The following is a 19,278-nucleotide window of genomic DNA, read 5'->3' on the forward strand; positions in this document are numbered from 1 at the left end:
CCACGTCTCGTCATCCTGCTACTCTGTCCTGGATTCCCCACTCTACTACTCCCTTCGATTCCCCTCCGGACCTGCTTACTCTGTCTCAACCCCTCTCGCCTCAGCCTCCGCCCCTGGTATCCAGCAACCCACCCGAGCTTCCCCTGACCTGCACTCCATCTTCCCCCTGTGTTTCAATAAATACCTTGGTTACTTTATCCCAGTCTCCTCGTCTGAGTCTGCTCTGGGGTTCCCCTGTTCCACTCCGCGTAACACTGTGGGACTTGGCAATATGTGCTGTGGTGTTTGGTGTATTTGTCTCTATGGTGGTGTTGGCATGCAGTGGTTTACTCAGTGTGGCTGCTGCTGCTGAAAGGCATGCTAATTAGCAGGAGCCTGCAGTGACAGCCACAGGCACAACTGAAGGGGATACATTCACTCACACATGCACACACACATGCACAGGGGATACACTCCTGTCTCTCTGTCTCCCCAGGAGTTTGTCAGCTAAGTACCTCAGGAGTCAGATATGCATGTTCTGAAACAACGGAAGTGCCCTCAGTCTTGCTACTGCAGCTCGTTGTTTCCAAACTGTCCCCTGATACACTGATTGACAGTAGGCCTCGGGGCATTTTCATACTACAGTTTATAGTATGTTTCTCAGAATAAGGTGTAGTACCATCTAGTGTTAAAGCATGCCAAAGCCTTGTGCGGACTACTTATTGTCTAAAAGTATTGCACTTGTACACACTCTTAGAATTAGGGGTGACTTGAGGAACCCTGGAGTTCTTCAAGAAACCATTGCAGTCAGTGGGTTCATATTTGCACCTTTGGTTAGTTGAGGGGTTCTTGGAGGAATATTTTAATATTTCAATCTAGCAAAGGGTTCCTGGAGGAACCTTTTCGCTGGCGCATGCGGAGCACTTTGAAATTTTTTCGCCGTTGGATTTGTTGCACTGCCAGACACAGAAAAAGATGCAAATATGACAATGGCTTTATGCGATAGCTAGCAACTTGTAAACAATTACCCATTCCTATATGAGTACTATTTTAATAGCAATGTTGAATGATACAACATTGTCTGTCAAGCCAAGCGGCAGGTAACCTGGCGGGTAGGAGCTTAGATCGAGTCCCAGAGCTGACAAATTAATAATCTGTCGTTCTGCCCCTGAGCAAGGCAGTTAACCCACTGTTCCACAGGCGCAGAAGATGTGGATGTCGATTAAGGCAGCCGTCCGCACCTCTCTGATTTAGATTTTAGGTTAAATGCGGAAGACAACTTGTACAACTGACTAAGTATCCCCCTTTCCCAATTATACTATATGACTTTAGCCTGTTTTAATTCCGAAAAGATTATTGTGATGGTAATGGAATTTGTTTATGAGGATAATTATTAGGTGTTGGCTTAGGTTGCTAGCTACAGTGCATTCGGAAAGTATTCAGACCACTTGACTTTTTCCACATTTTTGTTACGTTACAGCCTTATTCTAAAATGGATTAAACAGTTTTTTTGTCTAATCAATACCCCATAATGACACATTTATAAAGAAAAAAAAAACTAAAATATCACATTTACATAAGTATTCAGACCCTTTACTCAGTACTTTGTTGAAGCACCTTTGGCAGCGATTACAGCCTCAGGTCTTCTTGTATTTGGGGAGTTTCTCCCATTCTTCTCTGCAGATCCTTTCAACCTCTGTCAGGTTGAATGGGGAGCATCACTCCACAGCTATTTTCAGGTCTCCCCAGAGATGTTCGATCGGGTTCAAGTCTGGGCTCTGGCTGGCCACTCAAGGACATTCAAAGACATGTCCCGAAGCCGCTCCTGTGTTGTCTTGGCTGTGTGCTTAGGGCCGATGTTCTGTTGGAAGGTGAACCTTCGCCCCCAGTCTGAGGTTCTGAGTGCTCTGGAGCAGCTTTTCATTAAGGATCTCTCTGTACTTTGCTCCATTCATCTTTCCCTCTATCCTGACTAGTCTCCCAGTCCCTGAAAAACATCCCCACAGCTTGATGCTGCCACCACTATGCTTCACAGTAGGGATGGTTCCAGGTTTCCTCCAGACGTGACGCTTGGGGTTCAGGCCAGAAGGTTCAATCTTGGTTTCATCGGACCAGAGAATCTTGTTTCTCATGGTCTGAGAGTCTTTAGGTGCCTTTTGGCAAACTCCAAGCGGGCTGTCATGTGCCTTTTTCTGTGGAGTGGCTTCCGTCTGGCCACTCTACCAGAAAAGCCTGATGGGTGGAGTGCTGCAGAGATGGATAATCTTCTGGAAGTTTCTCCCATCTCCACAGAGGAACTCTGAAGCTCTGTCAGAGTGACCATTGGGTTCTTGGTCACTTCCTTGACCAAGGCCCTTCTCAGCTTGGCCGGGCGGCCAGCTCTAGGTAGAGTCTTGGTGGTTCCAAACTTCTTCCATTTAACAATGAGGGAGACCACTGTGTTCTTGGGGACCTTCAATGCTGCAGAAATGTTTTGATACCCTTCCCCTGATCTGTGCCTGGACACAATCCTGTCTCTGAGATCTACGGACAATTCCTTCGACCTCATGGCTTGGTTTTTGCTCTGACATGCACTGACAACTGTGGGACTTTATATAGACAGGTGTGTGCCTTTCCAAATCATGCCCAATCAATTGAATTTACCACAGGTGGACTCCAATCAAGTTGTAGAAACATCTCAATGATGATCAATGGAAACAGGATGCACCTGAGCTCAATTTCGAGTCTCATAGCAAAGGGTCTGAATAATATTGTAAACAAGGTTTTTCAGTTTTTTATTTTTAATACATTTGCAAAAAAAATTATTATGGGGTATAGATGTAGATTAATGATTTAAAAAAAATGTTTTATAAGGCTGTATTGTAACAAAATGTGGAAAATGTCAAGGGGTATGAATACTTTCCGAATGCACTGTAGCTACAGTATCTTCAACCTAGCATACACTCTTACAAATGCTTGGTTGTTTGGATGAACCAACTGCTGGGTTGCAGGCATTGGGTCACTTAGTTGGGTTGTTTTATTTAAAAAGAGCCAGGTTGGGTTGTTGATGCTGGGTTATTAAGATATGACCCAGCGGGACAGATCAGAAGACTGGAGGCGTGTCTTGGTAGGGGCGTGGCTTTTATTTTTGGCCACCCGTGAGAGTAAATGTCCTGTTCATTTGTTATGTTGTATTGTCATCACATGTTAAGGTTGACCACTGACAGTTTTGTAGCTTACAGAAGTGTATGAGTTCCTCAAGAGCCTATGCAAATCATGATGTTGGAATAGCTACCACTTTAATACTATATGTAATCAACAATGTTAATAATATATTAGAATATGTAATATGCATAAATCAAGGATATTTGACATTTGTAGTGTGCTGCACATAGAAGCATTGTACCTGTGTAGTGTATACTGAGACAATTTCACAGCCTTATGGGTGATTAATGGCCTGCTGTATGTTGTTGTTTATGTTTTTGGTTTATTTAAGCCAAATCATCCATAGCTTCTTAAATAAACAGTTTATGAGTTCCTTTACAAGCTAATGATGTGAGGAATTTCCACGATTTAATGCTGAGGAGGGGTGTGATTTCAGCACCCTGCAGTGCTGTGTGTGTTGTAGACTTACATAAGAAGTGTGATCATCAGAAACTCCATATCCTCTACCGGGAGGTTAATATTATCATCCTCTTTTTCCAGAGGGCTCTGATTGAGTACATGTGAGTCTGTATCTTGGTAGTATACAGCAATTGAAACGAAGCATAGCCTATCAGTACATATTATGGGGAGTTAGGTGATCAAAATAAAATCCATTCAAAGTTGTCTAATGTCTTCCCTCTGCAGGGACAGAAAGGCCACCCTGGTCCCCCCGGTCTACCAGGAGATTCTGTGAGTATTCTGTTTTCTATTGTTTGAGAATGACATTTATCTTTCCTCGGTGATCATATCTTATCAATAATTTCTACTTCACAATACATAAACATATAGGACAGCTTCAACAATGCAGTTACATAAAACTTAGCATAATGAATGACATCCTCATACGGTTGTACATTTTTCAGTGGTTATTCTAACAGCTGCCGTCTTTCCATCTCTACTGGTGTTAATGTGTCTGTCTACCTGACTGGGTCTGAAGTTTGAACCACTGCTGTTAGAGTGGAATACATCAGACAAAAGACTCTCCATCTGTTTACCCAACAAAGCTTAAGCTATGGCTCGGCTGTCAGAACACATTGCTCCGTGAAGACCAAAACATAAATTCCTGAAGAGAGAGAGAGAGAGAGCGAGAGAGCGAGAGAGCGCGATAGAGAGAGAGGGAGCGAGAGGGAGCGAGAGAGAGCGAGAGAGAGCGAGAGAGAGAGAATGAGAGAGAGTGAGAGAGAGTGATAGAGAGTGAGAGAGAGTGAGAGAGAGAGAGAGAGAGAGAGAGAGAGAGAGAGTGAGAGAGAGAGAGAGAAAAACACTACTTCTTCTGAAGGGAGGATGTTACACATGAACACATTAGTACCTAGGGAATCTTGGCCAGAGAAATGTAGTTTCTGGCAGAGCTTAAAGTGGGCCAATTAGTCTGGACACCCTAAGGTCACTACTCCCCGAGATTCCTTAAAAAACTACAAATAGTGTTGTGTACTGAAGAATGTGCAATTTGTAGTGTACTATCAGTACAAAGAGCGTGGAGTTTTCACTGACCACATGGCCTGACCAGGGAAGAACATTGGCCTATTTAAAGGGAGACTTCAGGATTTTGGCAATGAGGCCCTTTATCTACTTCACCATAGTCAGATGAACTCGTGGATACCATTTTTATGTCTCTGTGTACAGTATGAAGGAAGTTGCAGGTAGTTTCGCGACCCAATGCTAACCAGCCTTAACGCAATGGCTGGGAAGTACAGTTGAAGTCGGAAGTTTACATACACTTAGGTTGGCAACTACATACACTGCTCAAAAAAATAAAGGGAACACTTAAACAACACAATGTAACTCCAAGTCAATCACACTTCTGTGAAATCAAACTGTCCACTTAGGAAGCAACACTGATTGACAATAAATTTCACATGCTGTTGTGCAAATGGAATAGACAAAAGGTGGAAATTATAGGCAATTAGCAAGACACCCCCAAAAAAGGAGTGATTCTGCAGGTGGTGATCACAGACCACTTCTCAGTTCCTATGCTTCCTGGCTGATGTTTTGGTCACTTTTGAATGCTGGCGGTGCTCTCACTCTAGTGGTAGCATGAGACGGAGTCTACAACCCACACAAGTGGCTCAGGTAGTGCAGTTCATCCAGGATGGCACATCAATGCGAGCTGTGGCAAAAAGGTTTGCTGTGTCTGTCAGCGTAGTGTCCAGAGCATGGAGGTGCTACCAGGAGACAGGCCAGTACATCAGGAGACGTGGAGGAGGCCGTAGGAGGGCAACAACCCAGCAGCAGGACCGCTACCTCCGCCTTTGTGCAAGGAGGTGCACTGCCAGCGCCCTGCAAAATGACCTCCAGCAGGCCACAAATGTGCATGTGTCTGCTCAAACAGTCAGAAACAGACTCCATGAGGGTGGTATGAGGGCCCGACGTCCACAGGTGGGGGTTGTGCTTACAGCCCAACACCGTGCAGGACGTTTGGCATTTGCCAGAGAACACCAAGATTGGCAAATTCGCCACTGGCGCCCTGTGCTCTTCACAGATGAAAGCAGGTTCACACTGAGCACATGAGCACATGTGACAGACGTGACAGAGTCTGGAGACACCGTGGAGAACGTTCTGCTGCCTGCAACATCCTCCAGCTTGACCGGTTTGGCGATGGGTCAGTCATGGTGTGGGGTGGCATTTCTTTGTGGGGCCGCACAGCCCTCCATGTGCTCGCCAGAGGTAGCCTGACTGCCAATAGGTACCGAGATGAGATCCTCAGACCCCTTGTGAGACCATATGCTGACACATGCACATTTGTGGCCTGCTGGAGGTCATTTTGCAGGGCTCTGGCAGTGCACCTCCTTGCACAAAGGCGGAGGTAGCGGTCCTGCTGCTGGGTTGTTGCCCTCCTACGGCCTCCTCCACGTCTCCTGATGTACTGGCCTGTCTCCTGGTAGCGCCTCCATGCTCTGGACACTACGCTGACAGACACAGCAAACCTTTTTGCCACAGCTCGCATTGATGTGCCATCCTGGATGAACTGCACTACCTGAGCCACTTGTGTGGGTTGTAGACTCAGTCTCATGCTACCACTAGAGTGAGAGCACTGCCAGCATTCAAAAGTGACCAAAACATCAGCCAGGAAGCATAGGAACTGAGAAGTGGTCTGTGGTCACCACCTGCAGAATCACTCCTTTTTTGGGGGTGTCTTGCTAATTGCCTATAATTTCCACCTTTTGTCTATTCCATTTGCACAACAGTATGTGAAATGTATTGTCAATCAGTGTTGCTTCCTAAGTGGACAGTTTGATTTCACAGAAGTGTGATTGACTTGGAGTTACATTGTGTTGTTTAAGTGTTCCCTTTATTTTTTTGAGCAGTGTATATCTTCTGTCTCTCCAAAAGCTACACGGGGCAATATATCAATGGCTATCTATCATGGCAACTGTTACAGACCTTCAAGAATTGCCTAAATGTACATATCAATATTTCAACATTTTACACTAATAGTATTTGACAGTCATGTATTGTGCAACTAGTGGAGAAATACTTTTTCACATTTGTTTTGGTAAGAACAGGTACAGTTGAAGTCGGAAGGTTACATACACTTAGGTTGGAGTCATTAAAACTAGTTTTTCAACTACCCCACAAATTTCTTGTTAACAAACTATAGTTTTGGCAAGTCGGTTAGGACATCTACTTTGTGCATGACACAAGTAATTTTTCCAACAATTGTTTACAGACAGATTATTTCACTTATAATTCACTGGTCTGAATTTACGAACTCCCAGAGCACACTCTGAGCGAAATTACGAACACACGCATAGAAATAGAATCAATAGAACAGGCTTGGAACCTCTAACCCTGGCAAGTTGACTGGTAAACTAATAAGTACACTTGCAATGGCTGCCTGGTATTGTGATGCAATAATGCCCATGGTAATGTAGAATGTTCATTCAACTTATGTTAACTGATGTGGCTCATGCAATGGAATGTATTTTTTGTTATGTCGAATTGAGTTGAAGTAACAAATCAGAGCACATATTGATGGAAACACTTCCTGCTTTTACTTCCTGATTTTACTTCCTGCTTTGCTCCTATTTGTACACTTGCAATGGCCACCATTCCACCCATTATGGTATCATTGACTTGAGTGGGGACGCCCATTCTATTTTTATTGATTATATTTTTGGGCAATTTTTTGCCTATACTGTAGATAGAGCCAATATCAGCAATGGTTCTGCTGCCTTCCAAACGCACTGCTGACCACACAAAGCCTCTTTATCAAGTGCCTAATTCCTCTTTCTCCATTATTCTCTTCCTATACTACACAGATTCAATTCAAAGCCAGGGAAGCTGGAATTTGGAATGCCACTATTGTGGCATGAGACAGCTATTCACTCCTTGTCTTCTGTCTCACTCACTCCTTCTTTTCTCTCTTTCTGCAGGGTGAGCGAGGAGCACACGGAAGCCCAGGGGCCAAAGGTTATCCTGGCAGGCAGGTGCAGTAAATCTAGTGTTGCAGTGCTGGTTAAGGGTCCACACACACACCATACAGTACTTTTACAGAAAGGCTAAGCAGGGCTACACACACCAAACACACTCAGCCCATTTCAGTGAGTGGTTAGAGAGTGGCACTGGGATTGGGATTGGGATTGGGAATGGAAACAGTACAACCTGTTGAGACTTTTATAGGTGATTGAAATAAAGAGAGTCTTTGGACGAGTGACACACAAGTGTAAGACTGTCAAGAGCACCTGTGTCAGGATTAGGGTTGCGCATTTTTGGTTGCTTATTGGTGCCCCTGGACTAAAATAAAGTGCCAAAGCCTTTTACTTAGTAAGCAATACCTTTACTGAACAAGTAATGTGACTGCAATTAAACTGTGATTCATGTAAGCTGCTCCCTCAATGCAAATACGTTTTCGTCAGTCTTTAGGAGCTGACACTGTGAGTTCCATTCAGCGCTGCCTCTTGAGAAAATCATTTGATAAAGTCCCTCTTTGCTGAGTAGTATGTGGGTTCTCTGCACTGTAAAACATGCTTCCTCCCTCCTCTCCAGAACGCACATTTGTAAAGCCGCCGACATAAACGCGCAGCTGGGAAATAGCTCTCAGCTCGGCTTGTTACACGATGTTTATATTAGCTTAGAGTTCAGGCCTGGGTCTTTGTTCCTTTGGTGCTCTAACTCTGTCACTGTTGTAACTCCCCAGATAGACACAAACTTCACACACACGGGCGGGCACTCACACACTCGCACACACTGCTGTAACACCCTAGCTAGATACACACTCCAGAGTGATGGATTAGGTTTTAGCACCCCCTTCCATCTGTAGACTGTGAATCACTGGACCACTTGGTCTCCTTTAGGAGTTGAGACAGTCTAAATAGAGTCCGTGTTCATTAAGGTCTGCTCATCTTCAAGATTACATAATGGAGACTATCACTCCACTGATCTGCATGCCGGTAAACACATCTTGGAATTATTCAGCCAACACCAATTATTGTCACTCAGTTATTATGGTGAAAGCACTAATCACAATTTGAGTCCAATCCACTTACACTTTCATCTGTACATTTAAAGGGTTGTATGCATTAGGGAATGCATTATCTAAATGCATTTCTAATGTCATTTGGTATGCTTTTTTTCTGTAGGGTTTACCTGGACCTTTTGGAATTATGGGGCCTAAAGGAGTCCGGGTGAGTGATCTACAAATGTTCATTAACAAAGTAATATCTCTGTACTGTACTATAAATGGTTCATCCTTTTTTCAAGATATGTCTTGTTTGTTCTGTTTAAGTGTTTTAGTGCAATCCCTCTGATATGTTATATCTTTGTAATCATAGACTGATATATACAGGATGAACCTACTTACTAAATGAGCCCTGTTTGTTTAGATTTTTATCATGTTCTGTTTACTTACGGTATAAATACACTGCCTATACAGTCATCACTAGAAGATGTTGACTTCTCTCAATGGCCAAAGAGCATCACTGTCAGCCAAAGTGCCTGCATGCTCAACATATCCATGTAACAGATTGACAGCAGACCTGGGTTTAAGTATTCATTGTTTTCTTATAAATAATTTAGCTACACTTCATTGAGTCCAAAAAGTGCAAAACCTATCCATCAAATAACCCTAGACAGGCTGGGTCGTGGGTTCGATTCCCGCTGATGTCACCCATATGTACAATGTTTGCACGCATGACTGTAAGTGGCTTTGGATAAAAGCGTCTGTGCTAAATGGCATATATTATTAAATGCTCAAAGTATTTGAACGGAAACAAATACTATTTGAACCCAGGTCAGATTCACAGTAAGGTGTATACAGACAAAGATAAATGCCATACAGTCAATTCCTCTGTATTTACAGTAAAGTACACCCCACTCTGAAGATGACTTTGTTCCAGACTCTCTTGCCAATTGCTGTGTTAAATGAACTGTGAAAAGCATGTTATATGAATCAATAGAACCAGAGTGGTCACATAAAAATATACATGATATAAATGCCATTTGTCCAAGACAGCCCTGTTAACTCACCACCCAGCTAGCACATAACGTTCTTAGAGCTTGGTTAGAGCGCAGTCGTCCTATGGTTATTTTGCATACCATCTTCCCAGAACTTTCTGGACATGGTGAAGGATAGTTGCTTGGCTTTGGAATATTATTAACACATTTAAGGAACTTGACAAAAAAAACTTTATTTTCTCGTTATTTCATTACTTTAACAGAACGTTTCCTCAAAGTTCAAACATGGTTACATTTAATTTCAATGTTGGTAATGTTCTAGGAATGTTTTCCAACTAGTTTGTCATTGGGAATTCTCGCTAATAGTTCAGTGTTAAGAAACAACGTTCTTCTGTGGGAATTTCAGTACTTCAGCATAACGTTTCCTACTGGTTTCTTCATGGTTCTATTTAAAGTCATGTTCTCAAATAGTTCCAAGAACATTTAACAACAACGTTCTTCTGTGGGCATTTCAGTACTTCAGCATAACGTTTCCTACTGGTTTCTTCATGGTTCTGATTAAAGTCATGTTCTCAAATAGTTCCAAGAACATTTAACAACAACGTTCTTCTGTGGGCATTTCAGTACTTCAGCATAACGTTTCCTACTGGTTTCTTCATGGTTCTGATTAAAGTCATGTTCTCAAATAGTTCCAAGAACATTTAACAACAACGTTCTTCTGTGGGCATTTCAGTACTTCAGCATAACGTTTCCTACGGGTTTCCTCATGGTTCTGATTAAAGTAATGTTCTTAAATTGTTCCGAGAATTTTAAGAAACAACATTCTTCTGTGGGAATTTTAGTACAATGACAGAACTAGCGAATGGTGTTTCCTTCGTCACATTGGTGCAGCTGGCTTCCGGGTTAAGCGGGCGGGTGTAAAGAAGCGCAGTTTTGCGGGTCATGTTTCGGAGGACGCATGATTCGACCTTCGCCTCTCCCGAACCCATTGGGGAGTTGCAGTGATGAGATGAGATCGTAATTGGATATCACGAAAAAGGGGGTAAAATACCCAAAATGTACTCAAATTAACATAAAAATTCAATTAAATATGGCATGCTAGCTCTATCCTGGTGGCGCAGTGGATTAATTCCATGGAAAGAGAACAGATGTGTTCAAATCTCACTGATGCTGTGTCACAATAAAAAAAATAAATGTGTTCACATGACTAATGCCTAAGGAAATGAATATCCATCTGTGCTTCCAAAAAGTTAACCCAAAATAAACTAGTAGGGTTATTAAAAGTCTTAATGAAACATTAAGGAAGTTATTCAACAAAAAAAAAACTATAACTTCCCTTCTCAGAGTGTTAATAAAACATCCCAGAGTAAAATGTTCTCAGAATCTCCATGTAACTTAACTTTTTAATTTCTTCCAGAACAGGCAAAATTTTCAATTCTGTTCTCACTTCTTTCACTTCTGTTTAAAAAACATTCAGTTTCCCGGTCAGAAAATGGCTTCATTCCCACAACCAATGTGAAACCAAAAACATATGTTTCCACAACTTCCAAGGAACCAAATGTGCTAGCTGGGTATGATTACAATTGCAGAGTTTTCTGTGATGATGTTATGGTGATGTTGGTACAACAAGACATTTAAAGTACTGTACAAGCAATTAGCAAGAAAATACTTTCTGTTGAATACTGTCTTGAATCACTTGTTGCCTGAATGTAAATTGTTGTTGCTGGTGTTGTTGTTGTTGCTTGTATAGCTAATCTGAAACTCAACATGGTCCAGTTCATGTATTTTTTCCCTTTAACATTTGTATCACCCGTTGTTCTTCAGTTCCCCTGCTCTCCCCCTCTCTCTCCTCCCTCTCCTCCTTCCATTCCTCCATCTCTCTCACCCTCCATCCCTGAGCAGCACCCTTGGACCGGACTCATCAGAGATCCCTGACGTGAGGGTATGTGCCCTTGGACTACATCGTGGAAGGCAGCACCATGCAGTCCATGGGCATATACACTTGCCTCAAGGCTTGGTTCTTCATGAAGAGCCACCTGCCTGGAGCCAACAGAAACTCCCCAAAATGACTAAAGCAACACTGATGGGATGATACCAAAGAAGAGATGTATAGCACTTCATTCTAATGTGTATTTTCTTTGTTCCTCATCCCTAATCCCTTTCAATCCATTCATCCTATCCCTTTCTTCACTTCTTTCCTATGCTCTAACTCTACCCTCTTTTCACCCCTCCCCCTTTCCCTTCACCTCCCCCCCCCCCCCCCCCCTCCTCCTCCTCTCGCCCCAATTCCACAACTCTCTTTGCAGGGTTTCATAGGAATCGCGGGGCTTTTTGGCCTTCCTGGACCTGATGGTGAGAGAGTAAGTAGTCCAGAATAACTCTTAATACAGTACTCAAAATAGGAATATGACAAAGATACTAAAAGCGTTACATTCCAAGAAAATGATGATTTCTACCTCTTGTAACTACTACTACTACTACTACTACTACTACTTCATGCATTAGCAAGGCAAACAACACCCTACTGTACATGTCTTAGTCCTATGGGGGGAAATGCACAATAGCTGAAAACCCTCCTATGGGCATTAGTTGTCAGTCACGATTGTCAGGTCTGACTCATAGTGAGTTTAAACGTTTGTGAAATAACGGTGCTTACACTGGATGAAATGCCAGTAAGCACGCTCCACCAAACCACCAAGAGATGTCTGGAGTAGCCCTAGGCCCTTCTCACAATATTTGGACAGGATCAAGCTCTGGTGGAATTCCAGCCATCCCTACTGTTTGGGATAATAGTCAGGAGCTAATGCTAAGGAGCTGGAGCAAGAGCTGCTTCGGATTAGCCTGACCAGAACTCATAGACTCATATTCCCAGAAGGACTCAGGCCAGTGGTGCAAAATTGTAGTCTATAGTAGAGAGAGTCTCTTTGGACATGTTTGATATTATTTATTGGTTTTAGTAGGCTATGTTTAAGAACCATTCATAATCTACTTGTAAAATAAACATGAAATATTATTTACATTTTGTCTCCTCTTCTTGGTCTTTCTTCTCTTCTGCCTTTCCTCTTCTTCCTTCCTTCCTTCTTTCATCCCTTTTTTCTCTACCTCCTTAGGGTATTCCTGGTGTTCGTGGCAAGAAGGGCAAGATGGGTAGGCCGGTAAAGTTTTCTCTCAAAATACCTTTTTATAACAATTCCAATACTTTGAAATCAACTGTTATTTTTTCCATTCTCTGATACCTAGAAGTTGTAGGTCTAGGGTAATTTAGTGGGCATGGCATGTCTATTATTCACAGGAAGTCCTGAGTGTGTATGGACCCCCCTTGACTTTAGCCATAAATCTGGGATTTATGTTGTGGTAACCTCCACACAACCAGAGGGGAAGATTTGTCTTTTCACTCTGGAGATGGCTGGCTACCCCTTGAGTCATAAGTCTGTATATTTCCATAGTCTATTCAGTATATAATTAGTAAATATAGGATGAGAGTTGGAAGGAGTACAACTATGGCACCAATTGACACTATTGCCAAATATCCCAGTGATTATACACTGAACAAAAATATAAACGCAACATGTAAAGTTACCCTTATTTAATGAGCTGAAATAAAAGATCCCACAAATTTTCTCTACGCACAAAAAGCCTATTTCTCTCAGATTTTGTGCACAAATTTGTTTACATCCCTGTTAGTGAACATTTCTCCTTTGCCAAGATAATCCATCCACCTGACAGGTGTGGCATATCAAGAAGCTGTTTAAACAGCATGATCATTACACATGTGTACCTTGTGCTGGGGACAATAAAAGGTCACTCTAAATTGTGCAGTTTTGTCACGCAACACAATGCCTCAGCTGTTTTGAGGGAGCGTACAATTGGCATGCTGACTGCAGGAATATATACTAGAGATGAATGTTGAATGTTTAATGTTAATTTCTCTACACTAAGCCGCCTCCGAACATCGGTTTAGAGAATTTGGCAGTACGTCCAACCAGCCTCACAACCGCAGACCATGTGTAACCACATCAGCCCAGGACCTCCACATCTGGCTTCTTCACCTGCAGGGTCATCTGAGACTAGCCATCCGGACAGCTGATGAAACTGTGGGTTTGCACAACCAAAGAATTTCTGCAGAAACTGTCTCAGAAACTGCATCTGCTTGCTCATTCTCACCAGTCTTGACCTGACTTCAGTTTGACGTTGTAACTGACTTCAGTGGGCAAATGCAAACCTTCAATAGCCACTGGCATGTTGGAGAAGTGTGCCCTTCATGGATAAATCCCAGTTTCAACTGTACCGTGCAGAAGGCAGACATCGTGCATGGCGTCAAGTGGGCAAGCAGTTTGCTGATGTCAACGTTGTGAACAGAGTGACCCATGATGGGGTTATGGTATGGACAGGCATAAGCTACAGACAACAAACACAATTGCATTTTATTGCTGAAAATGTGAATGCACAGAGATACCTTGATGAGATCCTGAGGCCCATTGTCATGACATTCATCCGCCACCATCACCTCATGTTTCAGCATGATAATACACTGCCCCATGTCGCAAGGATCTGTACACAATTCCTGGAATCTGAAAATGTCCCAGTTCTTCCATGGCCTGCTACTCGCCTGACATGTCACCATTGAGCATGTTTGGGATGCTTTGGATCGACGTGTACGACAGCGTGTTCCAGTTCCCACCAAGATCCAGCAACTTCGCACAGCCTTTGAAGAGGAGTGGGACAACATTCCACAGGACACAATCAACAGCCTGATCAATTCTATGCGAAGGAAATGTGTCACACTTCATGAGGCAAATGGTAGTCACACCAGATACTGACTGGTTTTCTGATCCATGCCCCTACTTTTTTTTAAGGTATCTGTGACCAATAGATGCATGCATGTCTGTGTTCCCCGTCATGTGAAATAGTTTAGGGCCTAATGAATTGATTTAAATTGACTGAATTCCTTATATGAACTGTAACTCAGTAAAATCTTAGAAATTGTTGCATGTTGCGTTTATATTTTTGTTCAGTGTATATTATTACATATGATTAACACCAAGTTCTACTTATATATTTAATCATTTAATGTTGAACATTGATATCATTGAGATCTGAATGGCATTCATTCAAAGGGTAGTTCACAGAGCATATCTGTGTTTTGTATTTTGTTCATCTAAAGACTATTACAAAGTCCATTACATTGGCGCAATGTGGTGAAGGAACTTTTGGTTTTGGAATTCCAGAGCAGCTAGCCACAGACCAGGGAAGTATATTCATTGGCGCCTGCATGGGAATTTTCAATTCTCCCATAAACATATTGAGTTGTGCTTACATGGAAAATCCTTATGTTCCCAATGACTTATGTAATAGAGATATTTTTCCAAGCATAGCTTCACAATGGTACATGATGAAGTGGTTTATTAAACTGATGATGGTCATTGAAACAAGAATTAAAGCTGGCACAGAACAGCAATAGATGTTGAGGAGAGTGCTGCTTCTGCATTTGACGATGGCATCTCGGTGTGTTTGTCTCTGTGGTGCCATACCAGCCTTTCTCCTTCTCCTTCTCATCTTCAGTAGCTAGTTTTGCCTCTTTACATTCAGTCCTCTGAACATCTTTTCTCAGTAACTAGCGGAAGTTCAGTGGCACCTTGCATATGACAGTTCATCGAATGTGGAATCAGATGCATTACCTTGCAGCAGAGGTCATACTACCTACAATCTTTCAAGTAACACCTTTGAGTTAAAAACAATGCAAGAGCTGAGGAGTCATATGTTTTTGTTTACACCAGTACACTCGTAGAAAAAAGAGTTCCAAACGATTCTTTGGCTGTCTCCATAAGAAACCGCTTTTTAGTTCCAGGTAGAACCCTTTTTGGTTACAGGGAGAACCCTCTGTGGAAAGGATTTTACATGGTACCAAAAATGGTTCTTTAAAGGCTTATCCAAATGGGGAAAGCTAAAGAACCCTTTTAAGCTCTTGATAGCAACTTTTTTTTAAGAGTGTACTATTGGAGTTTTGGAGAGAAGTGGAGTTTTCCACATTTTCAATGGCATCACATTGCAGCAATTACCAACTTATTACTTTCCCCCAGATCTTTGACTAATGCTTTACTCAAGATTGCCTGCCACAGAAACATTTCGACTATATATCTGAATAATATGTCATATAATAGAACTGCCTGTAAGATCTCCATAGCTTCATCTAATGTTACATTTTCCATCCCACTCTGTGGGGCTAGAAGACCTCTACTAATAGTGCCATTCATCATGCAGACAGTACATACACTAACTACAGCGCTTGTCTCCTGTGTGTGGAGAAAGGTGAACACCGAAGCTGAAGCAGTAGCAGGTTGTTGTTGACCTTGGCAACGGGACAAGCAGCACACGTTGAGCGTGTGGCCTAGCAGAACCCTCAGCCTCCCAGAGCCTTAGTCTAGCCTATCGGAGCATCACGGCTCTTGTTCTCTGATTCTATAATGGAACAGTTGGAGGCGGGAGGAGGAAAGGGAAGAGCCCAGTCAGCAGATCCAGAGCCAGGCCAGTCAGCCCCCAGGCTGGTTAGGGCTCCTGCCAGCGAGGCTCAGCGCAGCATGGAGCCCTCCCAAACACTCAGCCATGGAATGTCATGCCGCCGCACGAAGTCTACTAGCAATGAAGAGACCAAGGAGCTTGTTTGCAGGGTGCAGCTTGAATTGTTGCTTGCTTGGGGTTTTATTCCGCGAACCTCTACGAAAGGGGATGGAGTTTGCTAACTGAGTGCTGACTTTGTGTTTGGTTCATACAAAACTGCAGTGTGGAGAAACATGGGACTAGTGGTGATAAGAATTTGTGTTTTGAGAATGTGAATGTATACTGAACAAAAATATAAATGCAACATGCAACAATTTTAAAGATTTTACTGACCTACAGTTCGTATAAGGAAATCAGTCAATTGAAATAAGTAAATTAGGCCCTAATCTATGGATTTCACATGACTGGGAATACAGATATGCATCTGTTGGTCACAAATACCTTAAAAAAAAGGTAGGGGTGTGGATCAGAAAACCAGTCAGTATCTGATGTGATCATCATTTGCCTCATGCAGCGCAACACATCTCCTTCACATAGAGTTGATCAGGCTGTTGATTGTGGCCTGTGGAATGTTGTCCCACTCCTCTTCAATGGCTGTGCGAAGTTGCTAGATATTGGCGGGAAATGGAACACGCTGTCGTACACGTCGATCCAGAGCATCCCAAACATGCTCAATGGGTGACATGTCTGGTGGGTATGCAGGCCATGGAAGTTCTGGGACATTTTCAGCTTCCAGGAATTGTGTACAGATCCTTGAGACATGGGGCTGTGCATTATCATGCTGAAACATGAGGTGATGGCAGCGGATGAATGGCACGACAATGGGCCTCAGGATCTCGTCACGATATCTCTGTGCATTCAAATTGTCATTGATAAAATGCAATTGTGTTAGTGTCCATAGCTTATGCCTGCCAGTAACTCCACTGCAACCATTGGGCACTCTGTTCACAAAGTCGACATCAGCAAACCACTTGCCCACACAACGCCATACACGTGGTCTGAGGTTGTGAGGCCAGTTGGACGTACTGCCAAATTCTCTAAAACGACATTGGAGGTGGCTTATGGTAGAGAAATGAACATTTCATTATCTGCCAACAGCTCTGGTGGACAATTGCATGCTCCCTCAATACTTGAGACATCTGTGGCATTGTGTTGTGTGACAAAACTGCATTTTTAGAGTGGCCTTTTATTGTCCCCATCACAAGATGCACCTGTGTAATTATCCTGCTGTTTAATCAGCTTCTTTATATGCCACACCTGTCAGGTGGATGGATTTTCTTGGGAAAGAAGCAATGCACACTCACAGAAATGGAAACAAATTTGTGCTCAAAATTTGAGAGAAATCATCTTTTTGTGCGTATGGAAATTTCGGGGTCTTTTATTTCAGCTCACGAAACATGGTACCAACACTTTACATGCTGTGTTCATATTTTTGTTCAGTGTATTTTGTCAATATGTACAGTAACAAAACAGTGGGAAATGTGTTAATCATGCATTAACAAACACCCACTATGAGTATAATTATGATCATCATCACGGTGTTTTTATCTGCTGCTGTGTTGAACTGAATGTTAAGCAACATAAAACACGATAGTGCACTTTATGGAATACTGTAGCTTTGTGGATAATAGGCACACCAATGTGATTGATACTCGGAAGCCTAATATTCCAAGAACATTTTCTCACGGTCAACTCTGGGTTTGGGAAAATAACGGTATGTAATGGTTGGCCATGTCAATTATGGTCTAGTACATTCTATTTCTATTGCTGCTATTTGGTTGCCTGCTGCATTGTAGACTGTTGTGTTTCTATGTTTCTCCCATAGTGTGTAAGAGCTCTGTGCTACCCCTGTACTATACAGAGTGATAACATGTCTGTTCTCTCCTCTCTCTGTGTTTGTCTACTCAGGGGTTTCCCGGGGACTTTGGCGAGCGGGGACCACCAGGACCAGACGGAAACCCAGTAAGTGAAACAGCAGGTCTCCCCCTGTCCCCTTGAACACCCTTGTCCATCACTCCAGACCTGGGTTCAAATAACAGCTTATATTGTTTCTTTCAAATACTTAAGCTGCACTTGATAGAGTCTGCCTGGCACAATGGACCAACTGGAATAGTCCCGAAAGTGCAATGACTGCCCATCTGGCACTTCAGGCAGGCTCAATCAAAGAGAAAATAAATGCTATTTTAGGTTCAGCATGTCTTTTTGAAGGTTTCTCTTGTTGTTTTTATACAGTCATAGGTCTACTTGATTTAATATCTTTGTTTGGATTCAAGGATTAGCACAACAACAGAAACAATCTATTTACAGAATTTGAATGACTGATTTACATAATTTCAGTACAGCAGTTAAGAGTACTTGATCACTTCATGAGTGCACTGAAGTAGTGAAACTGCACACCATGGCTGTTTGCTTCCAGGCAGTCTTTAACTAAACACATGCACACACACACGCACACACACACAACATGTGTATGGTGAAAGACATGCTAAACATAAGTCACACTTGATGAATTGAAAATATGTAGACCTCGCACTGCATTTGATTACTACTTACTTGTTTCTTTCTGGAAGTAAGACCTGAAGATTTCTACTCCTGAGTCCTGAGCGGATAAGGATTCCAGTCTGAGACTTTGTTACATAGTTAGTTATTAAGTGTTACCGTGAGTTACATAGTTATGTGCCACAAGCCATTCACTGTTTGGTCTTTGATAATTTATACCACAGCCCTCCACACCATGAAGGAGCTCTGGACTTTTTACATTTTTAAATGTTTTATTTCACCTTTATTTAACCAGGTAGGCCAGTTGAGAACAAAGTTCTCATTTACAACGGCGACCTGGCCAAGATAAAGCAAAGCAGTGCGACAAAAACAACAACACAGAGTTACACATGGGATAAACAAACGTACAGTCAAAAACACAATAGAAAAATCTATGTACAGTGTGTACAAATGTAGTAAGGTTAGGGAGGTAAGGCAATAAATAGGCCATAGTGGCGAAATAATTACAATTTAGCATTAACACTGGAGTGATAGATGTGCAGATGATGATGTGCAAGTAGAGATACTGGGGTGCGAAAGAGCAAAAAAAAGAAAGAATATGGGGTAGTTGGGTGTGCTATTTACAGATGGGCTGTGTACAGGTACAGTGATTGGTAAGCTGCTCTG

At 42.5% G+C, this 19,278-nt stretch overlaps 1 protein-coding gene across 1 annotated transcript in view; it reads left to right on the forward strand.

Moving 5' to 3' along the window:
* LOC120051593 (collagen alpha-1(XXVII) chain B-like) overlaps positions 1–19,278 on the forward strand; it is a 203,848-nt gene that overhangs the window by 102,306 nt on the left and 82,264 nt on the right. The window contains exons 14-19 of the mRNA XM_038998511.1: positions 3,808–3,852; positions 7,536–7,589; positions 8,742–8,786; positions 11,862–11,915; positions 12,666–12,710; positions 18,022–18,075. Coding sequence (XP_038854439.1) covers positions 3,808–3,852; positions 7,536–7,589; positions 8,742–8,786; positions 11,862–11,915; positions 12,666–12,710; positions 18,022–18,075 — 297 coding nt within the window. The remainder of the gene's footprint in view (positions 1–3,807; positions 3,853–7,535; positions 7,590–8,741; positions 8,787–11,861; positions 11,916–12,665; positions 12,711–18,021; positions 18,076–19,278) is intronic.

This window comes from Salvelinus namaycush, chromosome 1 (assembly GCF_016432855.1).
Source record: "Salvelinus namaycush isolate Seneca chromosome 1, SaNama_1.0, whole genome shotgun sequence".
Classification (NCBI taxonomy): domain Eukaryota; kingdom Metazoa; phylum Chordata; class Actinopteri; order Salmoniformes; family Salmonidae; genus Salvelinus; species Salvelinus namaycush.